At 34.4% G+C, this 24,592-nt stretch overlaps 1 protein-coding gene across 4 annotated transcripts; it reads right to left on the bottom strand.

Annotated features, from left to right (window-relative positions):
* Positions 1-8,002: 8,002 nt before the first annotated feature.
* Positions 8,003-11,947, bottom strand: LOC107955319 (B3 domain-containing transcription factor ABI3). Of its 4 annotated transcripts, none has more exons than XM_016891055.2 (6): positions 9,407-11,946; positions 9,193-9,285; positions 9,001-9,101; positions 8,828-8,880; positions 8,652-8,728; positions 8,003-8,578 (listed from the first exon to the last, which is right to left on the bottom strand). In XM_016891055.2, the coding sequence occupies exons 1-6, from the start codon at positions 11,231-11,233 to the stop codon at positions 8,432-8,434; spliced, it is 2,298 nt and encodes a 765-aa protein (XP_016746544.1). In that variant the 5' UTR covers positions 11,234-11,946; the 3' UTR covers positions 8,003-8,431. The 4 variants fall into 4 exon arrangements, with proteins under 4 accessions (XP_016746544.1, XP_016746545.1, XP_016746542.1 ...); XM_016891056.2 differs by having other exon boundaries at positions 8,828-8,874; XM_016891053.2 differs by having other exon boundaries at positions 8,652-8,880; positions 9,407-11,947.
* Between the last annotated feature and the right edge of the window lie 12,645 nt (positions 11,948-24,592).

The following is a 24,592-nucleotide window of genomic DNA, read 5'->3' as shown; positions in this document are numbered from 1 at the left end:
TCTAAATAACCAACTACAACCGGGAAACAAATTTCCAACTGATGTTTTGGATGTTTGATCCATGCGTGCGCGCATTTCCCCACTGCAAGCCATTTGTGCAAGTAGATGAAACCTGGCTATACGAAAAATATACGTATATCCTACTTCTTGTGGTTGCTTAAGACGGGAACAAGAACGTGCTCCTGGTAGGGTTTGCTATTGAAGATAAGGAGAATATGGAATCATGGAAATTCTTCCTTACGAACCTGTGGATGTATGTTATTAGAAAAGATAATATTTGTATCATCTCCAATAAAGGGAAATGATTAATTGCCACCATTAGGCATTCTGGTGTACCATGGAGACTCGTTTATTACGTCTGGCACATCGCGGCTAACTTTCACCGAGATTATAAGAATACAGATTGGCGAAGACAAGTTGTGAAAATTGGTAAATGACGACCTTAGCTTTTCAATATACATTTTAATGTTTAGGGCGAGATTGTAACTTATCTTTTCTTAATTTATACACAATGTACGAACTAGAGTCACACATTTTTCGGCAAAGGATAACTCAACTTGAGAGTGACATGGAAGGTAAAATGAACACACCTTTCCAATAGTGGTTGGGTACCATGGAGCCGTGGCAATGGGCTCAAAGTTTCAATTAAGGCTTTCACTATGGTCATATGACCACCAATATGGCGAAAGGGGTTAACTCCGTGTTGAAAAAAACATGACATTTTTTGATTTCATTTGTGTTCTTAGCTACGTTCTACAGGTTGGCTACCTTGATGCCAAAAATGAGGAAGTAACAAGTCAACTAGATGGTGGCAGAACACATGTTTGTCGAAGATGTCAGGGATGCAATGGTTATAAACTTTCGGAGGGCGAGGTCGATGAATGTAGAAATATATTCATGACATCTTGAAACGTTTTGAGTTATGAAAACCATTAGTCATCAACCAGATATACCACCTAAGTCCTACAGAGTTGATCTCTAAAACAGACGGTGCGACTGCAAGAGGTCCAGACACTTCATTATCCTCGTGCGCATGTCGTGGCAACTTGTGTTAAAGTCTCGCTCAATGTTGAATAGTTTTTCGATGAGGTGTACACCCTCGAGAACACGTTACGCGTCTGGGAGAATGAATTATTCATCATGCCTGACCTGTCTACATGGCAGTTGCCTTCGACGACTTCCAAGCTTGTCCTGGACAAAGGTTTGTGTATGAATATGAAAGGTTGTCTACAATCATCCAAGATCCATAATGAAATGGACATTAGGGAGAAATCTGACGGAAAGTGTTGTAACGTATTAGCTAGTAATAATCGGAGTAAATGCCTGCAGCGAAACTGCTATATTGGACAATCGTCGCAATCGGATAGGAATTGAACTAATGTACTCCGATGAATCTCAATTTAAATTACAATTTTTGTTCATCTTTTTAATGTTGCGATTAATCTAATTTAAACTATAAAGTTTATTCCAAGTTTTAATGTTGTAATGAATCTCAATTTAAATTACAAAGTTTGTTCCAATTTTTAATGTTGTAATGAATCTCAATTTAAATTACGAAGTTTGTTCCAATTTTTAATGTTGCAATGAATCTCAATTTAAATTATGAAGTTGGTATTTTTGCATTTATATGTTATTACAATTAAATAAATACAAACTAGATTATTTAAATAACAAAATACTCTAAAATTAATGGTTTGATGGTTTGGTCCTAGGGGAATATGTTTGTGGAGGTCGACATTCACGTTGCGGATGATCGCGGCTATCAAGTTCTCTTCACCCGGACATTGGCGCATGCTAAACATAGAAGAAAAATCATATGCCCCAAACACCGTCGATGAGCTTGAGCTAGAAGGAGTGGAGTACTGCGGTGGATACGGGTCAAAAGGAGTGGAGTATTATAGTGGTAGTGGGCTGAAGATATCAAACTTTAAATGATATCTGTAGCTTGACGAGCCCGAGAAATAGTCATCGACCCCTAAGTCTGGATGATAAGAACTATCCCTAAAGTGTGGCTCTGGCTCGGGTGCAAAAGGCGAATGTGGAAGGGAATGAGAGGGTTTCCCAATTCGTGTCATGTGCGGGGAGACTATCATTGACCGCCTACCAAAAAAATATGGTTTCCCCATCTCAGAGTACCACTGTATGTACTCTAACAAGGGCTGCAGATCCAAAGCACGATCCATTTAAGGTATCCGCCCCAACCGGTTGTTCTACACTGCAATATATTGTTCATGCACTATCGCCCAATCATTTTCATATTTCCCCCTCTTGTTAATCCCATGGATGTCCCCCTAACTGTACTGGAAATGTTGGGATATACTATATGCAACCGATGTAATGACTCGAATTTTACTGATACTGAAAAAGTATAATTTCGGATCTCTGTTTATGAAAAGTGGATTCGTAAATATTTATTTAAAAATATTTACGAAGTAAAATGAGTGATTAATTAGAGTTTAATTAAGTGAATTTAGCTTAATTAAGGATAATTAGATAAAAGGATTAAATTGAATGAAGAGTGAAAGTTTAATTATAGAATAAAGAAAAGTAAAGGGACTAAAAAGGCAAATAAGCCAAAAAGGAGTGCCAAGTGTATGGCAAAAATAAAATACATGTGTAATTAATATAATACATACATTTGTAATACATGTATGTATTCACTTATTATTTACATGTATTCACTTATTATTTAAGTAAATAATTAATGTATTTATTATTATTTAATTGATATTATTTGATAAATAAATTAAATATAAGACAAGTGTATGGTAAAAATAATTTATATGTGTACCAATAGTATACATGCACTTGTAATACACATATATGTTTGCTTATTATATAAGTATATTATATATTATTATTAAAAGTAAAGTAAATAAAAAAAGGAAAAAAAAGAAGAAAGAATTAGAATGAAAAGAAACAGAATGTGGAACCAAACAGGGGAAGGAAGAAAGAAAAAGAGAAAAGAAAGAAGAGAAGAGAAAATTAAAGGTTTGAAGCTTGGAAGTTTAATAGGTAAGTCAATTTAGTCCTTTTTACTTAATTTTGATGTTTTAGAAGCTTTGGAACAAGATTTTGATGAAATTAAGTTGATATTTTGAAAGTTATTAGATTTCTAGATAATGTTCATGTTGAGTAAAATGATGAATTAAGGGCTAAATTGATAAAAATTCAAGTTAGAAATGAAATAAGGATTGAATTGTAAAGTGATTCATAAGTTTTATGCTTTAAGGACTAAATTGAAAGAATTTTGAAATTATGGTTTTATGATGAAAAATAGATAATTATGTCTAAGTTTGGTTAAAAATTGAGTAGAAATAAAGTATGAATTAAGATAAAAAAAAGTAAGTGAATTTAGTTAGGATTAAATTGAAATTAAAAGTAGAAAATCAACATTTTGCACTAAGACTATTATGGACAGCAGCAGTAGTCTAAGTTTGAAAAATCACAAAAAATTTAAGAAATTGAATTAGAGGATGAATAAAATATGGAATTAAATCTTATTGAGTCTACTCTCTTATAGAAGAAACGCTATAAGCAATTGAGTTGTAAATTATGAGATATAATGAATTTTGTGATACAAGGTCAGAATGAAATCGGGTTCCCCTATTCTGAATTTAGAAAATCACCAAAACTTAGATAAAAATAATTAGAGACTTAAAGTTATATTTTTAGAATCCGTAATGAGTCTATTTTCAGGAGATATCAACGGGAATATTATCTGAGTTTTTTACTGTGAGATAATTAATTTTTAGTGAATAAGGGTCGAAACTATTAGACAGCAGAACAGGAATAACTTTATAGAATAAGCTGTACTTATTGGATAAATCAAAAATTCTAAAAATTTTATGGTAAAAATATATATGAGTCTAGTTTCAGGGAAAATTAGCTGATCTTAATTTTGAGTTTTATAGCTCTAGATATAAATAATTTAGTGACTATGACACAGATGGACAGCTTGAATATCCATAAAAGTAAATAATAAAAATTATAGATAATGTTACTTATAAGTGTGTTATATACATTAAGGATGTGGAATGGAGAGGAGGAGGAGGAAAACATATATGAATATTCAGTTAGCATGGCTAATTTGCATGAGAGTGTGATGTTAAATAAATAAATGAACATGTTATACGGCTTTCAAATATGAATTTTATTCAATACGTAGAAGCACTTATAGTGCTTTTATGTAAAATTAGACAAATGGTTGAATAATATACTCTGAAACTTTGAAATATGTCTCTGGTTTTAATTGATAATGATTTTAATTGATGTATGATAACCACGATTATTATATGCCCTAATAAACTTAGCAAATAGTTAAGATACATTGGACATGTTAATAAGAATTATATATGGAGTTCAGTTACCTTCGACTTTGTATATATTACATGCACTCTTTGTTGCCTTTGAGCTATGCAGTCATATGCATACTCTAATGCCTTTGGACTTAGTACTTCGGTGCTCTTTGGGTGTGTTTGGATGGATGCATTTATGTGCAATTTGGTTGTGTCTGGAAGGATGTGGTATGGTGCCTCATGGCTAAGCACTTAGGTGTTTCTTGGTGTGTTTTGGATGGAGTCTTAGGTATCCGAGTCATGTTACTAGATTTTACTAAGGGTGAAATGAATTAAAATGTATAATGAGAATTGTTTTCAAGTAAAAATGGTATGTGTGTACTAAAGTAGTATGTATTAAAAGTTATAAGCAAAATAAATTGAAAGGAAACTTGAATTATATTCTTAAATTGCTTGAGATTGTATGTTATTGATGTGAATATGAAACATGAAAATGAATACTAAATAATATAAATTAATTGAAATTATTCTGAAAATCTCGGTAATACCTCGTATCCTATCCCGGTCTCAGGTACGGGTATGGGGTATTACAACCGAACTGCCAAAGTACTCTATCTTCGTGATACCACTCCACTGTCTGGAAATTGATAATGGGTGTGTTAATGTACCATAAGTCTGAGTAGATGGGCAGACGAGGGAAGAACCGTCATAATTTTTGGGATAAATAGGGCATCTAGATGAACTGCAGAATTAATAACATGTTTATATTAACGCAAATCGAGTAAGATAAAATAATAAAATGTCACGAATATTGGAATAACTTGCCCCCTCTCCAGCAAGATTCTCAATCATCAGACGATATATTGAAATCGTGTATGACCTCTCGATACCCGAATTAGTACTCCATCTATGAAAACAAATTATTAGAATAATATTATTCGAAAAAATGTCAAATAATTGCTATAATGAGTAAAAATTCATCACTTATTCACAAGTGGAAATGCATATGATTGGTGACTAATCAATGCCGAGAATGGCATATGGTAAAGCGCCCAAGACTGCAACAATATGAGGCATTTGCCTATGTCCACGGAAGAAGGATTTGCCGTCCGACAAAGTTTGCAGTACAACATAGCTAACACTGCAGACCCTAAACTATATGAACAGATGTTATGCAAATCAAATAATAGAGGCAAGTAAATCAAGTGGGTACACCCCCTATAATGTGCATAATGTATGCTCAAACGGTGTACATCACTTCCCATTTAGTGGCTATATTCGGTAAATACTAGAAATTGGCCTTTAGCCATGAAAACCTCAAACCCGTAAATTTTCCCTTATTGGGCGAGTGTCCAAGTAAGTTATAGCAAAAGGCGGCTAGCCTAGAGATCAAACTTACGCCCGTGACCACATTCCCGTCGATGGGGAGCCCAATTTGAAATGTAATATACTGCAAAGTGATGGTGCACTCTCTATACGGCAAATGAAATGCGTGGGTCTCCGAGCACCATCGCTCGACCAAAGCGGATATTAAGTTGTATCGCAAATCAAAAGTTTGGATCAATGCCACTTATCTGAATCCGGCTAGCTCCAAGTATGGCATGAAGCGTTCATCTGGCAGATAACCTATACCATTCACACGACCCCTTAAAGCGCGGTATGAGCCTTGACATTATTAAATTAGCGAAATAGTTAATATAACCTAATTTAATTTTGTAAATGATGTAAGTAACAAATAACAATTTTATTACCATCTCATTTATAGTTATTAATATGTGATCATCATTATTAATCAAAGAACCATTTGTTGCAAATTTGCAATTTAAAAAAAAAACAGAATTCAATTAGTTTGTTGCAAAAAACAGAGTAAGGTAAGTAAATAATTCGGATTTGAGCCTTTTTATCCCAATAATAGGAGAAACAATATTAAAATACAAAACTGAGACACCCTAACAATTTGTTGAGAATAAAAATTTTGATAATTAATTCCTGAGGGTCCATTTTCAATAATTATAAAAACACATTAATATTATACATACAGTAAATAATACAATAAATATAGTACAATAATAATATAATTACAATAAAAAAATCTCCTAAATTCTCATATTTCACCTACATAAAAGAAATTATGTTAGCTTACAATAATAATATAATTAAAATAAACATAAACTATCCAAACATAAAAAAACATACGAATCAACAAAAAATAAAGTAGAAACATACATGTTTAGTTTCTTTCAAACAACATATAAAAATATATAAAAACAAATTTAATCAACATTTCAATATATCAAAAAAATTACCAAATAAATCAAAAACAAATAAAATTACATTATAACAAATCACAATACACATTAAACTAAACAAATAATTTATAACCTAATCATAAATTATAACAAAATAACTTTAAAAAAATTTGCATTCATAAAAAATCACAATAAACACTAAACTGAACACAAACAATTTATAACCTAATCATAAATTACTAACAAAATAACTTTAAAATAATTTTAAAAAACAAAAAAATTTACATTTATAAAAAATCACAATAAGCACTAAACTAAACACAAACAATTTATAACCTAATCATAAATTACTAACAAAATAACTTTAAAATAATTTTAAAAAAAATAAAAAAATTAATATCACAATAAACACTAAACTAAACACAAACAATATATAACCTAATCATAAATTACTAACAAAATAACTTTAAAAAATTTAAAAAAAATTAAAAGCACAATAAACACTAAACTAAACACAAACAATTTATAATAATTACTAACAAAAAAACTTTAAAATAAATTAAAAACTACATAAAAAAAACTAATCCCTTCTATTTAAAAAAATACTAATCCCTTTAAATTAAAAAAATATACAAACATACATACCTTCCCTTAGAAACATATTAGTTATTTTTTGTGTGTACCGAATGAAATCTTTTGAAATGAATTGTAAAAATAAAAACTCTTGCAAGGACGAAAAAGCTCAATCCAAGAATATTTTTTTCTACAGCTGAACTAAACTCAAGTTTTTTCAAAATGATCATTCAATCTAAAGTGGACATATACGAAAGAGTTATAACATAAAAAAGTTATTTTCTTTCCCACAAAAATAGTTTTTTTTAGTTCCATTCTGTTGTAAATCAACTTTCAATTTTTTATTAAAAAATATATTTAAAATAAATTATTTAAAATGTTCAGTTAAACGAGAAATAATTGGATAAAATTGTAATTTCACATCATTTCTATCCTTTTTCAATAAAAAATGACAAATCACATCTTTCCTCTTAAAAAGATATAAATTCTACTAAAAATACTAAAAGTCATGAAGAAAAATATTATTTGTCATTCTCTATTCTCATGCTATTCTCCTATGTATATGTAAAGATGAGTTCTCCTGCTATTCTCCTATGTATATGTAAAGATGAGTTCTCCTGCTATTCTCCTATATATATGTAAAGATGAGTTAGAATCATAGTTTCTGAGATACTTAAAAAACTGTCAATATACTTATATTAAGAGTTCGCCACCCAAGAAAAAGAAAAATAGAGAATAATTTATTAATTCGATATAAAATGATTAATAATTAAAGATAGAGCAAGTATAGATATTTCTTAAGAAAATTTTAAGCAACTCAACAAAAGGAAATGTTGGTATCTAAAACAAAATTTTCTATATGATCTCCATAACCCAATAAACTTGAAGAACCATTAAATTATTTAGCCAATAACCATGAAATTGACACATTTCAATTGCTAATGAACAACAAATAGCTGGCTATCTCCATTTCATAGTCTTACATATATTAGTAATACGTAGTAGTAGTATCTTGTAAACAAACTTTACAGTGGTAAGAGTATGAAGTAAAACACTACAGTTTGACAAACATACTGATACCGGAATTCTCTGTAGTAAATAAGAGATAGAAACAAAGAGAGATATTGTCTCGGCCTCGGCACCTGGGATTCCAAGCACTACCATTTGACGGAGAAACCAACGCGGGCACAGCTGAGGGTCTCCAAACTTGATTTTTCATCGTCCACTTGTCCATGCAACAAGGAAATATGGCAATGGTTTGCAAATGCATGCACCCTTTTTTTGTTTTGTTTTGTTTTGTTTTCTTCTCTATTACTTTACTGTCTGTGTGATGGGTGTGGGTAATGAACCATTGACGGCGGCAGATGGAGAATTCGTATGGTGGTTTTTCTGGGATTTTCCTGGTCTTTTGGTCTCCGATTTTGTCCCCGACTGCCGGACTTTTACTCCTCGTATCAACTGTGATGAGATCAGTTTAGTTTATATTCGATACGATAGTCTATTGAAGTTACGTGGTGAGAATTGTACTTACATATTTGCCGCATTTTACATCTGAATATATCACAATGAAATCTCCTTCTTGGAGTCCATTTGTTCTCACGAAATCCCCTGAAATTAAAAAGCAGCAGCAGCAATTAGTATGTATAAATATGATAAATACTATAGGAAGTTTGTGAAAAATCAATGAGTCTGAAATGGTGCATGCGCCTGTATTTTCAAGAAGATACATCCTGCTTTTATTGTTTGGCCAGAATCTGAAACTCCATAAAGATAAAGAAAAACAAAGGCAGAAAACAAGAAGTGGTTTAGAACTAATGTTGTGTAAGAAAAATAAAAAGATAACCCAAAAATGGCATTTATCAAGCTAAATTCTAGAATACCTATAGCGCATGTTCCAAACTCGAGATGTTCCAATGTCTTCCATGGCTATGGAGATCCCATCTCTTGCTTCTAATTCAGGAAGATGAGTTTCTGCTTCTTTCTGGTTTCCATTTGAAATAAAAAAAAACAAAAAGCTTGTTAGAGAAAAAAAGAAGACTCAAATTATCATCCACATAAAACAAGTAACCTACCTTTGGCAGCACTATCCTTCCAAGATTGCCCACATCGCTCTGCTTCAAAACTTTTTGCAAAAGAAACCGCAAATTCTTCTCTGGTTTCCATCCCTAAAACACACCCAGAAAAGCAAAACATTATCAATAATGTATCAATAATTGTAACCGTCAAAAACTCCACGAATCTGATCAAAATAATGACTAAAAAACGACTAAAGATCAAAGAACCGACCTGTCGTCTATCTGTTGCCACTTGCCGTTGATAAGTCTGTCCTTGCATGGTTGGTTGATCCACAGGATGCACCATAGTGGCATCACCAGGAAGAACTGGCGGAGGATTCGAAGCTAAGGCACCTGCAACCGATGGCCAATAGACCCAGTTTCCGGGGTTGGCTTGGGCTGCGGCAACACAGTTACCGTTCACAAGCCTTTCATGTTGGTCAATACTTTGGTTCTGGAGCTGGCTTTGTTGATTATTATGATGATGACCGTGATTTCTATGGTGTGATGCAAACCTTCTTTGCCTTGCCATCCTCTTCTTTCTTGCCTCTTTCGTAGCAGACGAGCCTAACCGTAGTAGCCTTTGATCATTATTATTATGCCCCGGGACGTAGTGATACGGATATTGATTCACATACCCAGGAAAAGCAGATGGCTGCTGCTGAAGTGGAGCTGGATGGAGATTATTGTCTGCAAATGAGTTGTATTGAGAGGCTGCCAAAGCAAACTGTGAAGGTGGCCACGTTTGAGCTGTGTCCAGCACTTGATAATCCGTTGGGGGCTGATAAGGGTGGTGGTGGGTGGTAACATTAGGAGCTCCATTTGCAAAAGGATCCCCCATATACCCCACTACAGGTGTGAAACCTGGCAGCGGTGGTGGTGCAGCCTCCGGATCGGTTGTGTAAGCTGGTTGTGGAACCCATGCTGGTTGAGAAAAACAAGAGTTAGGTTCAGATGGTAAGATAGGGTTGCAGTTGAGGTTTGGGTTTGAGCTAGAGTTGAGATTATTAGGGTTTGAGTACTGGTAAGGGTGATCAGGTTGGTTGTTGGAAGCTGATTCTTTAATGCGCCTTCTCTGAAGATGATTGGTTTGAACCCATTCAAGAATAAGCTTCAACAGCTGCTTCATGGCCTCTTTTCCTCCACCCAAACGCCTGGCGGCACACTCTATGGTAGCTTTCTTGATTTTAACTCTCCTCAAGTCTTCTGCTGAGACAGTCTCTTTGTTGGTCTTGAGCCACTCCAAGAACACCATGGCTAAATCATCCGAAGCTTTCTCTTCTTGGGTCTGATCTTCGTTCTTACTGTACATCATTGCCCCCACTTGTTGCCCCAGCTGCTGTTGAGTCGAATCATGTTCTTGCTGCTGTTGGTTTTGCTGATCTTGTTGGAACTCTTCTAGGCCAGTATCATCATGGTGAAATATCGAAGATGGATCGAATAAATCATTGTTATCGATCAGATCCATGTACCCGAAATTCTCCATAACGTCCGTACAATCGACGCCGTCCATGACATTCTGATCTTGTGGCTGAGGGATCTCCGTGGAGGCGGTGGAAGACAAGGCGGCTGGTGTTCCATCAACCTTACCATGGTGCTCCTGCTGGTGACTATTCTGAATATAATTTTGATGATGGTGGTGGTGAAGATGAATATGATGACCATTATTCTTTCTCTCCATGTCTTCATCGGCATCCGACTTCAAAACAGCCCAAGAAGCCGCGGAAGAAGAAGACGAAGCCGTGGAAGCCGAGGAGGAGCATGCAATGGCCTTAACAGGTGCCGGAGTGGACGAAGAAGACGAAGACGACGACATGCAAGGGAAATCAGGAAGAGGAGGGAAATCACCATAGAAGATGGAAGCATCATTAACATCAAGCAACTCATCATCTTGCTGCCTATCCAGCCACATCTCTCTTTCTTCACTACCCATCACTCTTTCAACCTCAACAACAACATCATCAAACCCTGAAGGGTTTCCTTCATTTCCACCTACTGCATGCACATCTTCACCTCCCATCTTCTGCTGCTGCTGCTGCTGTTGTTGTACACCTCTCATCTCAAATATTTTATTATAAAAATAATGAGTTCCCTTTTGAGACAGATATAGATATAGATATAGATATAGAGAGAGAAAAAAATAGACAGCGAAAGGATAGGGTTTTCTTTTTCTGTGTACGGATAAGTAGAAAGGAGGGGAAAATATATTGTATCTAATCAAGGAAGCAAAAGAGTGAAAAAGGGCCCGCTTTGGCTATCAGAAAAAACCTCAACAGATCGAAGCAACATAAACCATCTGCTTCCTTCCTCCCACGGATTTCATCGAAATAATAAAAAATTATCCCCTTCACTAAACTATAACCTTAATCAAACAATTCTTTACAACAATTACAGCACCCCCAAACAAGAAATCAATATATAATGTTACAGAAAGAAAATACTTTAAGGAAAATCAGAACTGGGAAGCCAAAGTAGACGAGAGGCTATGTTGAAGAAGAGATCATTTGTGAAGACACCCACATCCAACCACATGTGTAAAACCTTTGAAAGTTAAAGCACCCATGTGTTTTTTTCTGGTTATTTCCAGACCAAACTTTCAATTGTACATATCTCCAATTTGAACACTATAAAAAACACTTTGTTTTAAAAAAAAAAATCTTTGTTGTGGTTTTGAAGAAGGTTCAAATGGGTTTTTTGGGGGATTATACTTTATAGACAAAGGAAACTGGAGTGAAGTGAGAGAGAGAGAGAAGAGGAAGGGGAATTAATTAGTAGTGAAAAAGAAGGAAAAAGAAACCGCAAGAAAAACAAAACCTCGTGCCGCTACTTTCTCAACTCCGGATTTTGTGCAACCAGCCATGCGTTCTCTCTTGACTGGTGCCTATGAACGGTGCCTCACCCTTCAAGTCCAATTTTGAACAGACAGTGGTTCATACTTTTTTTTTTTCAAATTTTGTTACTTTTTAATCATGTCCATTTTCTATTTCATTTCATTTTCTTTTTCTTATTTTAAACCAACTCCAAATTTTGAGGTGATCTTGATTACATACGATGCGAAATTTAATACTCCCTACAATAAAAAAAATTGCACCGATCGTTCAGTTAATTGATGATATATGAGCTTTGCTTTGAAACTAAGTTGGAAATTGGAATCTTATTTTATAGTTAAATTAAAAAAAAATAAAAACAGGAGAAAAAACTGATAACTCTTACGATAATAGATAGCCAAAAAGATCCTTTGTGGTACAGCTGGTTTATTTTATTTTATTCAGATAACAACATACAAAATCATTCAGATAAAAAATCATCATGCTATTACTATTTTACTTCTTATATAAGGTGAATCTAAGTTAAAATTTTACATTCTTACTGTAAATATTTTAATAATTTAAGATTATTAATGATAAAACCATGTTATGATTTTTTATAATTAGTTTAATTATGGTGATAAATATTAAAAATTAAAAATAAAAGCCTCTTACGATACAGTAATGAAAATGGGAAACACGTAAAACCTATTTTAAGCGTTACGATCGTTCTTTTATGAGATAGTAATGACAATTAGAAATTAAAAAGGGAAGTGGAGTTTGATTGTTTCAAACCACGCATGCAAAAGCAGTGCGAAAGAAACAAAATAAATGATGTTATATTACCAACAGAAAGGTTATCATCTAAATCGTTTTTATCTTAAAAGAGGAAATAATATTAGTAAAAATATTATAGAGATCCGATATTAAATTTTAAATATTATTTTATTTTATTTTTTACTAAAAATAATTAAATTAATTCTGCAAAAATGAAAATAACCCTTCAACTGTAAGTAGGCATACAGTATTTTAATTCCAAAATTTGATTATACCGTAATATATATGAGAGAGACATTAATACAAGAGTTGAAATGAAAAATTGGATTCAGATCTCAGACAAATATAATAATTTGTTAAAAAGAAAAAGGTCTGGAAAAACTGAATCGTTAGTAACCAATGAGAGAAAAGGGTTTTATATTTATATTTACGAGTCTAACAAATTTAATGAAAATTTCAGAGAGAAATTAAAAATGGACCGACTGAATAGAAGGGTGTGAGGGATTCGTGGGCGAAGCGGCGGAAGTTTTATATAGCAACTACGTGTCGCATGCAAATCTGACGTAACCCCTTAGCCTAATTTTCTCTACCAATAATAATTATTTAAAAAAAAAAGAAAAGAAAAGAAAAACCAAAGCTCTTCCCTCCCTTTCCTACCTTTCCCATTCTGATATCTTGTCTGCTGTGCAGGCAGCGATATTTATATATTATTATAGTTATGCGATTCCTTAGTCGCTCACTCACCTCTCTCCTGCTATCTTGACCCATGATGATACGTTTCCAAATCTGACAGACGCGTAGGGTGCAGCCACGTTTTCTCTGAGTCACCTTAATTGGATTTTTATTGGATAATAGTGCTCTCGCCACTCTTGGCCTTCACGTTCGGCTTTGTGCGTGTTTCTTTTATTCCGTACCATGCAAATTGTATTATTATATTTCATTTTTGGTTGAAGGAGTTGTGTTCACATGGATCTGGGGGCCATCCACGACTTCATATGCAATTACTGCATGACGCGTCACTGTTGTTTCGTCTTCCACTTTGGACTATTCAGATGCCTCTCGAATGCAGTCTTAATTTTTCACCTTAACTTTTACGTTTATCTACTTCCATAAGTTTTGTGTTCTATAATTGTTTAAGGTTCAAAATTACGATATAAATAATTTGATTTACATTTCGATTTAGAGTTAAGTTAGTCAACCATGTATTCAAGATGTTTAATCAACGAAGGTGATTTAATTGATAAGGTTGGAAAATTTTAAATGGTTTTTCGGGATTTGACATTCCTTTGTTAAGTCACAAACATCTAACCATTAATGGGAAGAGGAAAGGGTATTTAACTTTCCAAAACAAGATAGCGGGCAATTCATCTGTGCTTGCACTTTAATTCAAACTATGCCTAATATATATTGTATGCGCATGCTGTCCTTCGAATTCATTTTTCTCAGAAAATCATTTTTACTCCTTTTTTTTATTATTCAAAATAAGTTTTATATTTACCAAAAAAAATATAATTTCTATTCTTTTAGCTTTAGTTTATAATTGTCTTAGAAATGTTGAAAAATGAATCAACATAGGAAGAAGATGAAGAAATTTTATGTTGCTTTTATTGGGAAGAAAATGAAGCATTGGAAGCCTTTAGGAGGTTTCAAGAAATTAGTTTTGGCAACAAAGAAACATCAAGTTTTAATGTTCATTCATCCTCTACGGAGAATCCTATTATTGTTAAAGTATCTTGTCAAAAACCTTTAAATTCTCCCAAATGTTCCGACGAAGAACTTCATGGGCAATTAATGTATTCTTTTCTTGTCGATTTCATTTTTGGTTTAATTTTTTGCTAAAAATGAATTGTAAGTGGCTTGTGTTTACTAGAAAAAGAATTGTATGAAATAAAGGTATCACATCATCATGTATCTCTTTACAATTATTTAATGATATTCAACAATTTTTTTTCATGTCATTGATACATAATTTTAGTCTTTTTTTTTACTTGAACCTTCACTCCCAAATTTGAACCCGAAACGTTAAACTCAAACCTCGAACCCAAACTCAAATCTTAAATCTTAAATTCAAAACCTTAAACCTTAAATTTTAAATCTTGAACTCTAAACTTGACCCTTTGGTTTAGGATTTGAGGTTCAAGATTTGAATTTAGGATTTAAGGTTCAAGTTTAAGATTCGAAGTTTAGAGCTCAAGGTTTAGCTTTTAAAAAATTACCAAATTTATGCATAAATGACATGGAAAAAATTACTGAAATATCATTAAATAATTAAAAATGAATACAGGATGATGTAGCACTCTTATTTCATACAATCCTTTGATCTTGTGTTTATTATGGAATGAGGAAAAACTTTGTCCTTCTACTTATTTGTTATTGTATGAATTTTCCTGGTCATTTGAGGTAGAGTTGTTATAAGACTTAAAAGGTTAATGGGGCTTACTTTGTTCATTTTGAAGATGGAGTGAAAGACATTCGTTTGAAAAAAGAAGAATACAACTACCAAGGTCAAAATGGTCAAAGTGTTATATTAAACTTTAGTGTAGAGCTACTAAACCATAACATATAACCAACCATATAGCTTTCATGGCCTTGTTTACAACCCAAACATATATAAAAGATGTACCACCAAAATTAGCTATGTAGATATTATGACTTAGTTCAAGGTTCAAAATATACACATCAAAATGGAATGACTCTTAGATACTAAGCAGCTTCACGTATAATTTCTTATTTTCAAGAATCAACTACCTATGCATAGAAACAAATATTCTACACGTCGAGCTTTCTTCAAAGTTCAATGGTACTCTCACAAGCTCTAACAATACCATATAATTTGGTTCTAAATGATTAAACAACAGCCTTATTCTTAAATGCATTAAGCTTAGTTATACTGAATAACTATCTTTTCAATTTTTTATCCCTTGAAGCTATGTCTTACCAAATACACATTTTTGGCAATTCCTAGTATACTTTCATTAACAGACAATGTCTTACCGAATACCATGAACTGTTGCTGTGAGGCACATAAATAATGCGCAATGGAAATCTCCATCAAACTCGTATAACTCGGGTTTTTCAAGTTCTTAACATATTTTTAAACTCTTCAGTTTAACCCTCGAAGGAAAAAAAAAACTATATCAAAGTTTCTAAAATATAATTACGTTCTTTTTACAAAACAAATTGGATAAGAATGTACAAACTTTGACATTATTTAAGCTGCAGCAAAAAGGTGTAGCTAGATACCTCTACCTTCTCCTTCTTCTTTTTTTCTTTTTTTTTTGAAGTTTTTGATATAGTTCTAAAATTTTTCAGTTTAGTCCTCAAAATTTAAGAATGAGAAAAAAAATCAAAATTTTTTATAAGTAAAATAATTTAATAATAAAACACGATTAGTATTAAATACGAAACCTGAGTTATATTTTATAAGTCAAATAATTTCATCTTATTTCTAAAAATATATAATTCTTTTTCTTATTTATTATTAATAGATTATTTTCTAATTTCAAAATATCTAGGTCCAAATCTTAATTTAAATATGGGTTTTAGAGTTTGGATTTGAGATTTTTTGAAATTTCCATATTTACATTTATTTCTAATTTTTTAAAAGCTTAATCTAAATTTAAATTTGAATTATTTGAACAATAAATTTAAATTAACTCATAATCTTGTATTTGAAATATTTTAATTTTCAAATAAAAATTTAGAAATAAAAAATTTCAAATATAAATTCTTAAAATCCAAATATAAGCTTCCTAAACACATAAACTCATAAATATATGATAGAGTTAGAGCTATCTCAACCTAATTCAAGCTATCAAACCTATATCAGGGATTTAACTAGCAGTCCGATACTGCTATAGCGGCCGCTATATAGTGGTAGCGGCACCGTCCAAAACCGCTACTGCCAAAACCGCTATTATGTTTTACAATAAGTTGTGTAAATTTTTAAAAAAATTCACGACCGTGGTACCCGCTGATCGCGTGATTCGTAACAAGTAATAAATATTTATAATGAAGATCAAATCTAGACTAACTATTATCATGACGAAAAGGCAATCGCACCTATCGAACAATAGTATAGTAATGGCAAGACCGGGATATCGTACCCAAGGGAACCAAAAGTACTAGTAATAACTATCTTTTTATTATCTAGCCTAAGAATAACAGGGTTTGTTTATTAAACTAATTATCTAAACTAATTAACTAATTTAATTAAAGCAAAGAGAAAATTTGGAAAAAGACTTGAAGAAAATCAATTGATAAAGACGACACCCAAGGAGGAATCCACCTAGATTTCACTTGCTATCTAACTCTGAACCAGACAATTTATTCACTTGACTTGATCCGTGAGATTCCCTAACCTATGTTATTATCCCTTTCGAGACTAATAGCGTCTAACCCTTAGTTGAATTAATCAAAATTTTTTTCTTAATTAAAACCCCTAGGGAAGTAGTACATCACTCTATGGACTCCCATATTAGGTTTCACCCTAATACGAAAAAATCTCGTAACCCTATTTCTAGGCGTTCGATCAACTCCGCTTAATTATGCCAAATCTACTCTTAGGCAGGGTCTATTCCTCCTCTGCATAAGCACATCAAATCATGAATTAATACCCGAAATATTAACTCAAGCATTAAGAACACAATTAAGAACAAATCAAGTATTTATCATACAGTTCAGATAATAATAACAAGATCCATCATAGGTTTTATCCCCCTTAGGTATCTAAGGGGTTTAGTTCATAATAAAATAAGAGTACATCTCAAAAGTATAAAAATAACAAAACATGAAGAAAACTCTAAAACCCCTGAAGGAATTCTGAGAGAGATCTTCAGTCTTGGAGTAGCTCCGACTTTTGGGATGGATCGTTTGGCTTCCTTCAAGTAATTCCTGGCGTGTAGTTCTGTATTCCAGAAAAGTTCTAGAAGAGGCCCCCTTTTCTAGGTCATACTTAGGGTGTTTATATAGGATTTGGATTGGCTTTCTTCCTCCCTAAGTACCCTTTTCCGTGTAAAATACAACTCTTTGAAAAAGGGACACGCCCGTGTGCCACGGCCGTGTGACGTGTTTGCCAGGCCGTGTTTAATCCGTTAAATTACACATGGCTGTGTGGGTTAATGGTCAGGCCGTGTGAATCGTGAGAGCCTTGGTCGACACCGTCGAAGGACACGAGCGTGTGAGCAGCCCGTGTGGTAAGGCTTAGGCCGTGTGAACTTCTCGATTTGGTCCGTTTTGTCCCTTTTTAGCTCGTTTTTGGCTCCTTTTGACTCTTGGTGCTCGCCTGAGTACAAAACATGAAATAACTGGATTAAGAGCACCAAAATCCACAAATCTAGTAGTAAACATCCATAAATATGCTAAGTATTTGGGGTAAAACTATGTATAATTTGGCATTTATCAAATAGCCCCACACTTAAGCATTTGCTTATCCTCAAGCAAAACTTTAATTTACTGCTAGAGTTCATTCCTCTTAATCACATAATCATTACTAATAATGTTACAAGTTATTCCATAGAAAATCATACAGTGAGAATTCAACTATAGGGGCATTAAAAGCCTCAAGCAATCTAAATCGAATATTTTGATAATAAAATCATAGGTAATCTCCTTCCACTAAGTAATTAACTTTAGTCCTAAATATACAAGAGATGACATCCTCACTAAAGATTCACTCAAATCACTCAAAGTGTTTAAGGTTCAAGATTAAGCACTCAGTTGTCTAACATGAAAAGTTATTACCATAGGCTTGCATGAAAATCAAATCTCCACCACGTGTAAATGATATGATACACTAATAAAAAGGTCTTTACATGGTTGTAACAGGGTTTAGGTTATAGGTATGGAAACAAGCTGAAGAGACAAAGGTTAGAATCGAGATAATTTTAATATATTACCCCACTATCAAAAACTTAATTACTGAACCACAAACAAATATCTAGAACTATTTTACATGAGTTCATGACAACTTTAGCTTGCTGAGAATTACAATAATAATACTGAGTTTTTTTTAAGAACAAATCAAGTTAAAACAATATAGAAATCATACTTCATGATTCAGTAACAAAAAATGGTGAACATAGTGAGGTAACAGTATTAAATTTAATCTCGACAAAAAAAATGTAAATTAAGTAAGAGGATTTCAACAATAATAGGTTAATGGGTTAATGATGAAGGTTAATCAATAAAAAAAATTAGTAGGCTCAAAAGGGGTTCACTAAGGGTTTAATTATGTGAGAAGGCTTTTTATGGAGTAAATGGGTTGAATCCTAAGTGCCTTTATCATCTCAGTGTATCAAATCGTACGTGTGATCTCGACATGTATAATCGAAGCAAGTTCTAGAATAACAGTTCAATGTTGACACATTCAAACCACAAAAGAAGTGAGCAAGAAAGAAAGTTATATGCTCAAAAGGCTCAAAAATCTCACCAAAAATTTGGGTTTTTGGATGTCATTCCTGTATACTTAAGATTTTAAGATAATACCTCAATTTAGGAAAAATAGTCTAAAAGAATTTTATTTCTCAAAATATCAACTTATCATGCTCGATTCTTTAAGGTCCTATAATCAAATAATCATGCATAATTCCCTTGGTATAATTCGCGACATATCAACAATAATTATAGATCAATTAGAATTCATTCTATCAATATTATGAGAAAATCACTTAAGCACAATACCAAATTCAGGGATTTGAGAAAAATGTAAAAAGTTAGGTTTCATGTTCACCCCCCACACTTAAGATGTACATTGCCCTCAATGTACAAAGATAGATTATTCAAAATAAAGAAAATCATAAGAGGAAAGGAGGTGAAACTCCCTGTTATATGGATACGGAACTTGATTCTGAGGCTGGAGTGTTTGGGGAAAGTAGTATCTGCCATTGTTCTTGGCTAGATGAAGAAATTGGGTCGTTGAACATGGCATTCATGAGGTAGTGTTTCCCATTTGTTTCCTCATTCCATAAAATATTCCTAGTAGCTTTGCTTGGAAGTCTGTAGAATCATGAAAAGCTTATTAAAAGTTGGTGTGGAAGAGAGCGTAGTGGGATTACTTGTTAGAAACACCAGAAAATGAAAAAAAGTAAAATTTACCAATATAGATATGTCTTTTAAAAATAATAATAAAATTGAAATGAAAATAAAAAGAAAAAGAATAAAAATAAGAATAAAAAGATAGGAGGATTCAATGATCCTCGTCAATGGGGCCCTCAGGTGGTGACGCTGGGATGGTGATGTGAACGTGCTGGCACAGCTGCTGCATCATGGCCTGCATATCGTCCATCTGTCAGTCCCGTCGCTGATCTCACTTGTGAATCATCTCAAACTGTATAGTGCAATATTACTCGAAGTGGGCGAGTCGGTCAGAAAGGTGTACCAATGAAGCAACTGCATAAACTGGTCGTTCCCTAGGTGGCGCAGTGGAAGGCTCCTCATGCTGTGGGGGACATCATCAGGAATGTCCTCAAAATCCTCCTCGTCAATGGCATGAGAGAGACGATACTGAGGAGGATCGGTCCCACGTTGATGCTCAATCATCTTCATGTGTAACATAGTCGTGATACCCTGTGGGGACATCTGACCTATCAGTGTAAGTACTGATGACTGGGCCATGGTGTTGAAAAGGCTGAAGTGTCTGGCAAGGCGCATCACGTAGGGGCCGATGGAGATCACTCCCTTCCTATGCCGCTCAGTCTGATGGCGAATGGCGAAAATAATGAAGTATGCCAAGTCAGTCACGTGTGCATTCACCATGCACCATAAATAGTAGGCGTCGTAGGTGTTGACGACACTGGTGCTCTCTCTCCTCTCGGTCAATGTGTGTGCCAATATGGCATGGAGATAGCGTAGGGAAGGAGCGAGAGCTGAGGCTTTCGAGCGGCTGGGGCCGTAGGTGGAAGAGAGTGGTGCCAAAGCTTTCCAGCACAAGGAGTGAGAAATATGGATATTTCGTGGTAGTACATTCATGTCTTCCTCCTCCTTAAACTCATCGGTGTAAAGTCCCAAAGCGACTCCAAACTCTAGGACACTCATTACGTGAACTAGACCGCCTAATCATAAGTGAATGGTACCTGGGTCATCATTGTTCGTCATCACCACCTGTAAATGAAAAATAGAGCATAATTCTAAAGTTAGCTCTAAATAAGTGGGCTCAGTAATAGTGAAGAACCGTTCCCATGGGTCTATGGACAAGAGGGCGCGGATGGCATCAGCTAGCTGAACTTGCTCGACGGCAGCCCAGTCAATGCAGCGACCTGTAGTGAACGGTCGTGCGTGTAGTATCTGAAATTAGCTCCACCTGCGAAGCCTGCAAAAATTCAAGGATCGGGTGCCGAACTTCGGCTGTAGCATGTACCGAGGAAGAACTCGGTCCCCTATGTCTCTTTGAGGATAGGACCGCAGCCTTCTTGCCTCTCGATGATGACATAATGTTCCTGAAAATACATGCATTGATAGGATCTAAGATACATCAGTAGTTAAGCAATAGGCCTAAAACTAGTATATGCTATTTAGTAGCTTAAACAATTCAAATATAGAAAATTCTAAAGCAAATTCCTAACTTTTCTAAAACATATTTGTAATAGTAACAATATCTATGTAAAGTATGTAGAATACTAATGTAGCAACACAAATTGAAAAAATAAGGTTGAGAAAGTGAACCAAAAGCTGCTGTAGGGCGGTGCACAGGTGTGTTGGTGGCGAGCACTAGCGTGTGACGCGGGGATATAGCTGTGTGGAGGAAAAATAGAGGGTATAGAGAGAGGAAAGTGGGGATTAATGCAAGGGGAGTGGATTTGAGGGTGGTTTGGGAGTTTGGGAAGTGAGAATCTGGATAATGGTGGCTGGAATAGGGATTAGGGAATGGGAAAAGGTAGATTTCGGCTAGGGTTTTAAAAAGGGGAAGAAGATGAACAATGGTTTGCTTATATAGGGGAGGTTCACATAGCCTAGGGCCACGCCCAAGTACTTTGAGGGTGAACCCGTGTTTTTTTAATTTGGCGATTTAGGTCGTGCCCAGCTACTATCCCACGCCCATGTGTCTTAGGCGTATGTCAAACACGGCCATGTCGCACGGCTGTGCCTAGCTTTGTTCACTTCTCCCACGCCCGTGTGTTCTGGTAGCATGCCCGTGTATTTTTGTACACGGTTGAACGGCACGGGCGTGTCTCACGCCCGTGTCGAAGAAACAGAATCGAGCTGTAACACCCCGTACCCGAGACCGTTGCCGGAGTCAGACACGAGGGGTTCACAGACTAAATTCGCTTACTATCGCAGTCCATTTTAAAAATTTCCAGACAGCTGGCTAACTGTGTCGCTGTCACCTTAAAAATCATATCTTGAGTTTCACAACTCGAAAATCAGTTTCGTGATTTTTTCCTGAAACTAGACTCATATGTCCATCTACATATTTTTTTCTAGAATTTTTGGTCAGGCCAATTAGTAAATTTTATTAGTTAAAGTCTCCCCTGTTACAGGGTGCGACTACACTGACCTTCATGCATTACAATTTGGATATCTCCCTGTACAGGGCTTCAATACTGATGTCGTTTGTTTCTATAGAAACTAGACTCAAAAAGGAATCTATTCATATATGGCATGACTTCTAATTATCTCTGTTTAATTTATAATGAATTTCCAAACTCGGAACAGGGAATCCAGAAACCGTTCTGGCCCTATCTCACGAAAACCTAATTATCACTTAACATACCACTCATATGACCGTTTCGTTTCTTCCATATGAAAGTGGATTAATCAAGGTTCATTTAAATAATTTATTCACTATTTAATTCTATTCCTACTATTTTTAGTGATTTTCCAAATCTACATCACTGCTGCTGTCAGCATCTGCCTTTAAGGTAGACTTTACCTATTTCATAGTTTCCATGATTCAACTAGCCCTTTTAGCATAAATAGCACAAATTATGATAGTGATTGACCATTCCCATGGCCAATCCTTGTTAAGAATATCCACACCTCTCAATAACCATATCCATACTAAATGATTATAACATTATGCTCAAACATATATAAGCCATTTTCACATGGCTATCCAAAATTATACAAATCCAAAGGGTCCATGACCCACTACAAAAGGGTAGTCCTATACATGCCATTTTCAGAGTTCAACCAAAAGTGTACCAAAAGGGCTTTGATAGTGTGGGCGACTTCGACTTCAATAATCCCGAGTCCGATAGCTGACGGACCAAAATCTATAAAACAGAGATTCAAAGAACGGAGTAAGCATTTAATGCTTAGTAAGTTTTAAGCAAGACAAAGTGTTCTCAATCACTATTATTGGTCATTCATTTCAACTGTTCGATAAAGTTAATCTAGAGCTTCATCTCGATCTATAATATCATTAAACGCAACACTTGGCTGCCACATATATACTTTCGAATAATAATGACCTAGATGGTCAAATATTTCCAAAGCACATTCTCACATTTGGAGTTATAATATTAATCACATTTACCTACCTCTTTGATACTGATAATTCACCTCGAAATCACTCCACCGATGAGTAAGTAATACGTACCTAAACATCTTGAATACATAATACTTATTTGATGGTAACTTAATGCAGATACTCAATATCAAAGTCTTACTTGAATCCTAGCATTTAGCCGTCGGGTCTTTAAAGCTCGGATATAGTACGAGCACGAAGCCTACGGACATTAATCAGGATAATACTCTCGCATAAAGCCTGCGGGGTTTTAACCCGGATATAGTACTAACACAATTGCCCTTCGGGACTTATCACATTTATACACTTTCACATCCATCACGTTGGCCACTCGGCCCTGTCACATATATACACTTTCACATTATCACATCGGCCATTAGGCCTCATCACATATATACACTTTCACATTCATCACATCGGCTATTAGGCCTTATCACATATATACACTTTCACATTCATCACATCGGCCATTAGGCCTTATCACATATATATACACTTTCACATTCATCACACCGGCCATTAGGCCTCATCACATATATACACTTTCACATTCATCACATTGGCTATTAGGCCTTATCACATATATACACTTTCACATTCATCACATCGGCTATTAGGCCTTATCACGTATATACACTTTCACATTCATCACATCGGCCATTAGGCCTTATCACATATATATACACTTTCACATTCATACACCGGCCATTAGGCCTCATCACATATATACACTTTCACATTCATCACATCGGCCATTAGGCCTTATCACATATATATACACTTTCACATTCATCACACCGGCCATTAGGCCTTATCACATATATATACATTCACATCACAATTATCCAAATATACTTCACATATCACATATACTATCATGTATACACTTTGTCTTGGCCGAATCTACATTAATCATTTCCCAATGAATAATTCAATTTCACGCCATACTATCATTTCATATTCGAATACTCATAAACTTACAATTTCACAAATTTTAATATCAAAGATCCATCTAACACTCATGTATCATTTTACAATATCACGATTTAGAATTCACGTATGGGTTTAATCAATAGCTTATGAGTAACTAAAACAAGTTTTATCCATGTTTACAACAAAATCACATATTCACTACGAGCTGTTTTCCTGAGCAGTAGTCACTAAATTATTTATAACTGGAGCTACAAAACTCCAAATCACTTGCCGTTAATTTTCCCTGAATATAGACTTATATATCTTCCATCCATAAAATTTTCAGAATTTTAGGTTTGGCCAATCAATACCAGATTTTTCTTAAAGTTTCCCCTATTTCACTGTTTGACTAATCTGACCACTCTTCACTACGAATCAAATTTCTCATTTTACAGAA

Source organism: Gossypium hirsutum, chromosome A07, assembly GCF_007990345.1.
Source record: "Gossypium hirsutum isolate 1008001.06 chromosome A07, Gossypium_hirsutum_v2.1, whole genome shotgun sequence".
Classification (NCBI taxonomy): domain Eukaryota; kingdom Viridiplantae; phylum Streptophyta; class Magnoliopsida; order Malvales; family Malvaceae; genus Gossypium; species Gossypium hirsutum.
This window is presented reverse-complemented; position numbering and strand designations above follow the sequence as displayed.

Excerpts from the sequence above, each read along its gene's own strand:
- LOC107955319 (XM_016891053.2), bottom strand. The coding sequence starts at position 11,233 with ATGAGAGGTGTACAACAACAGCAGCAGCAGCAGCAGAAGATGGGAGGT. Across the intron at positions 9,102-9,192 it reads GAAGGATAGTGCTGCCAAAG|AAAGAAGCAGAAACTCATCT; the intron begins GTAGGTTACTTG and ends AATGGAAACCAG. Across the intron at positions 8,579-8,651 it reads ATGTAAAATGCGGCAAATAT|TTGATACGAGGAGTAAAAGT; the intron begins GTAAGTACAATT and ends ATCTCATCACAG.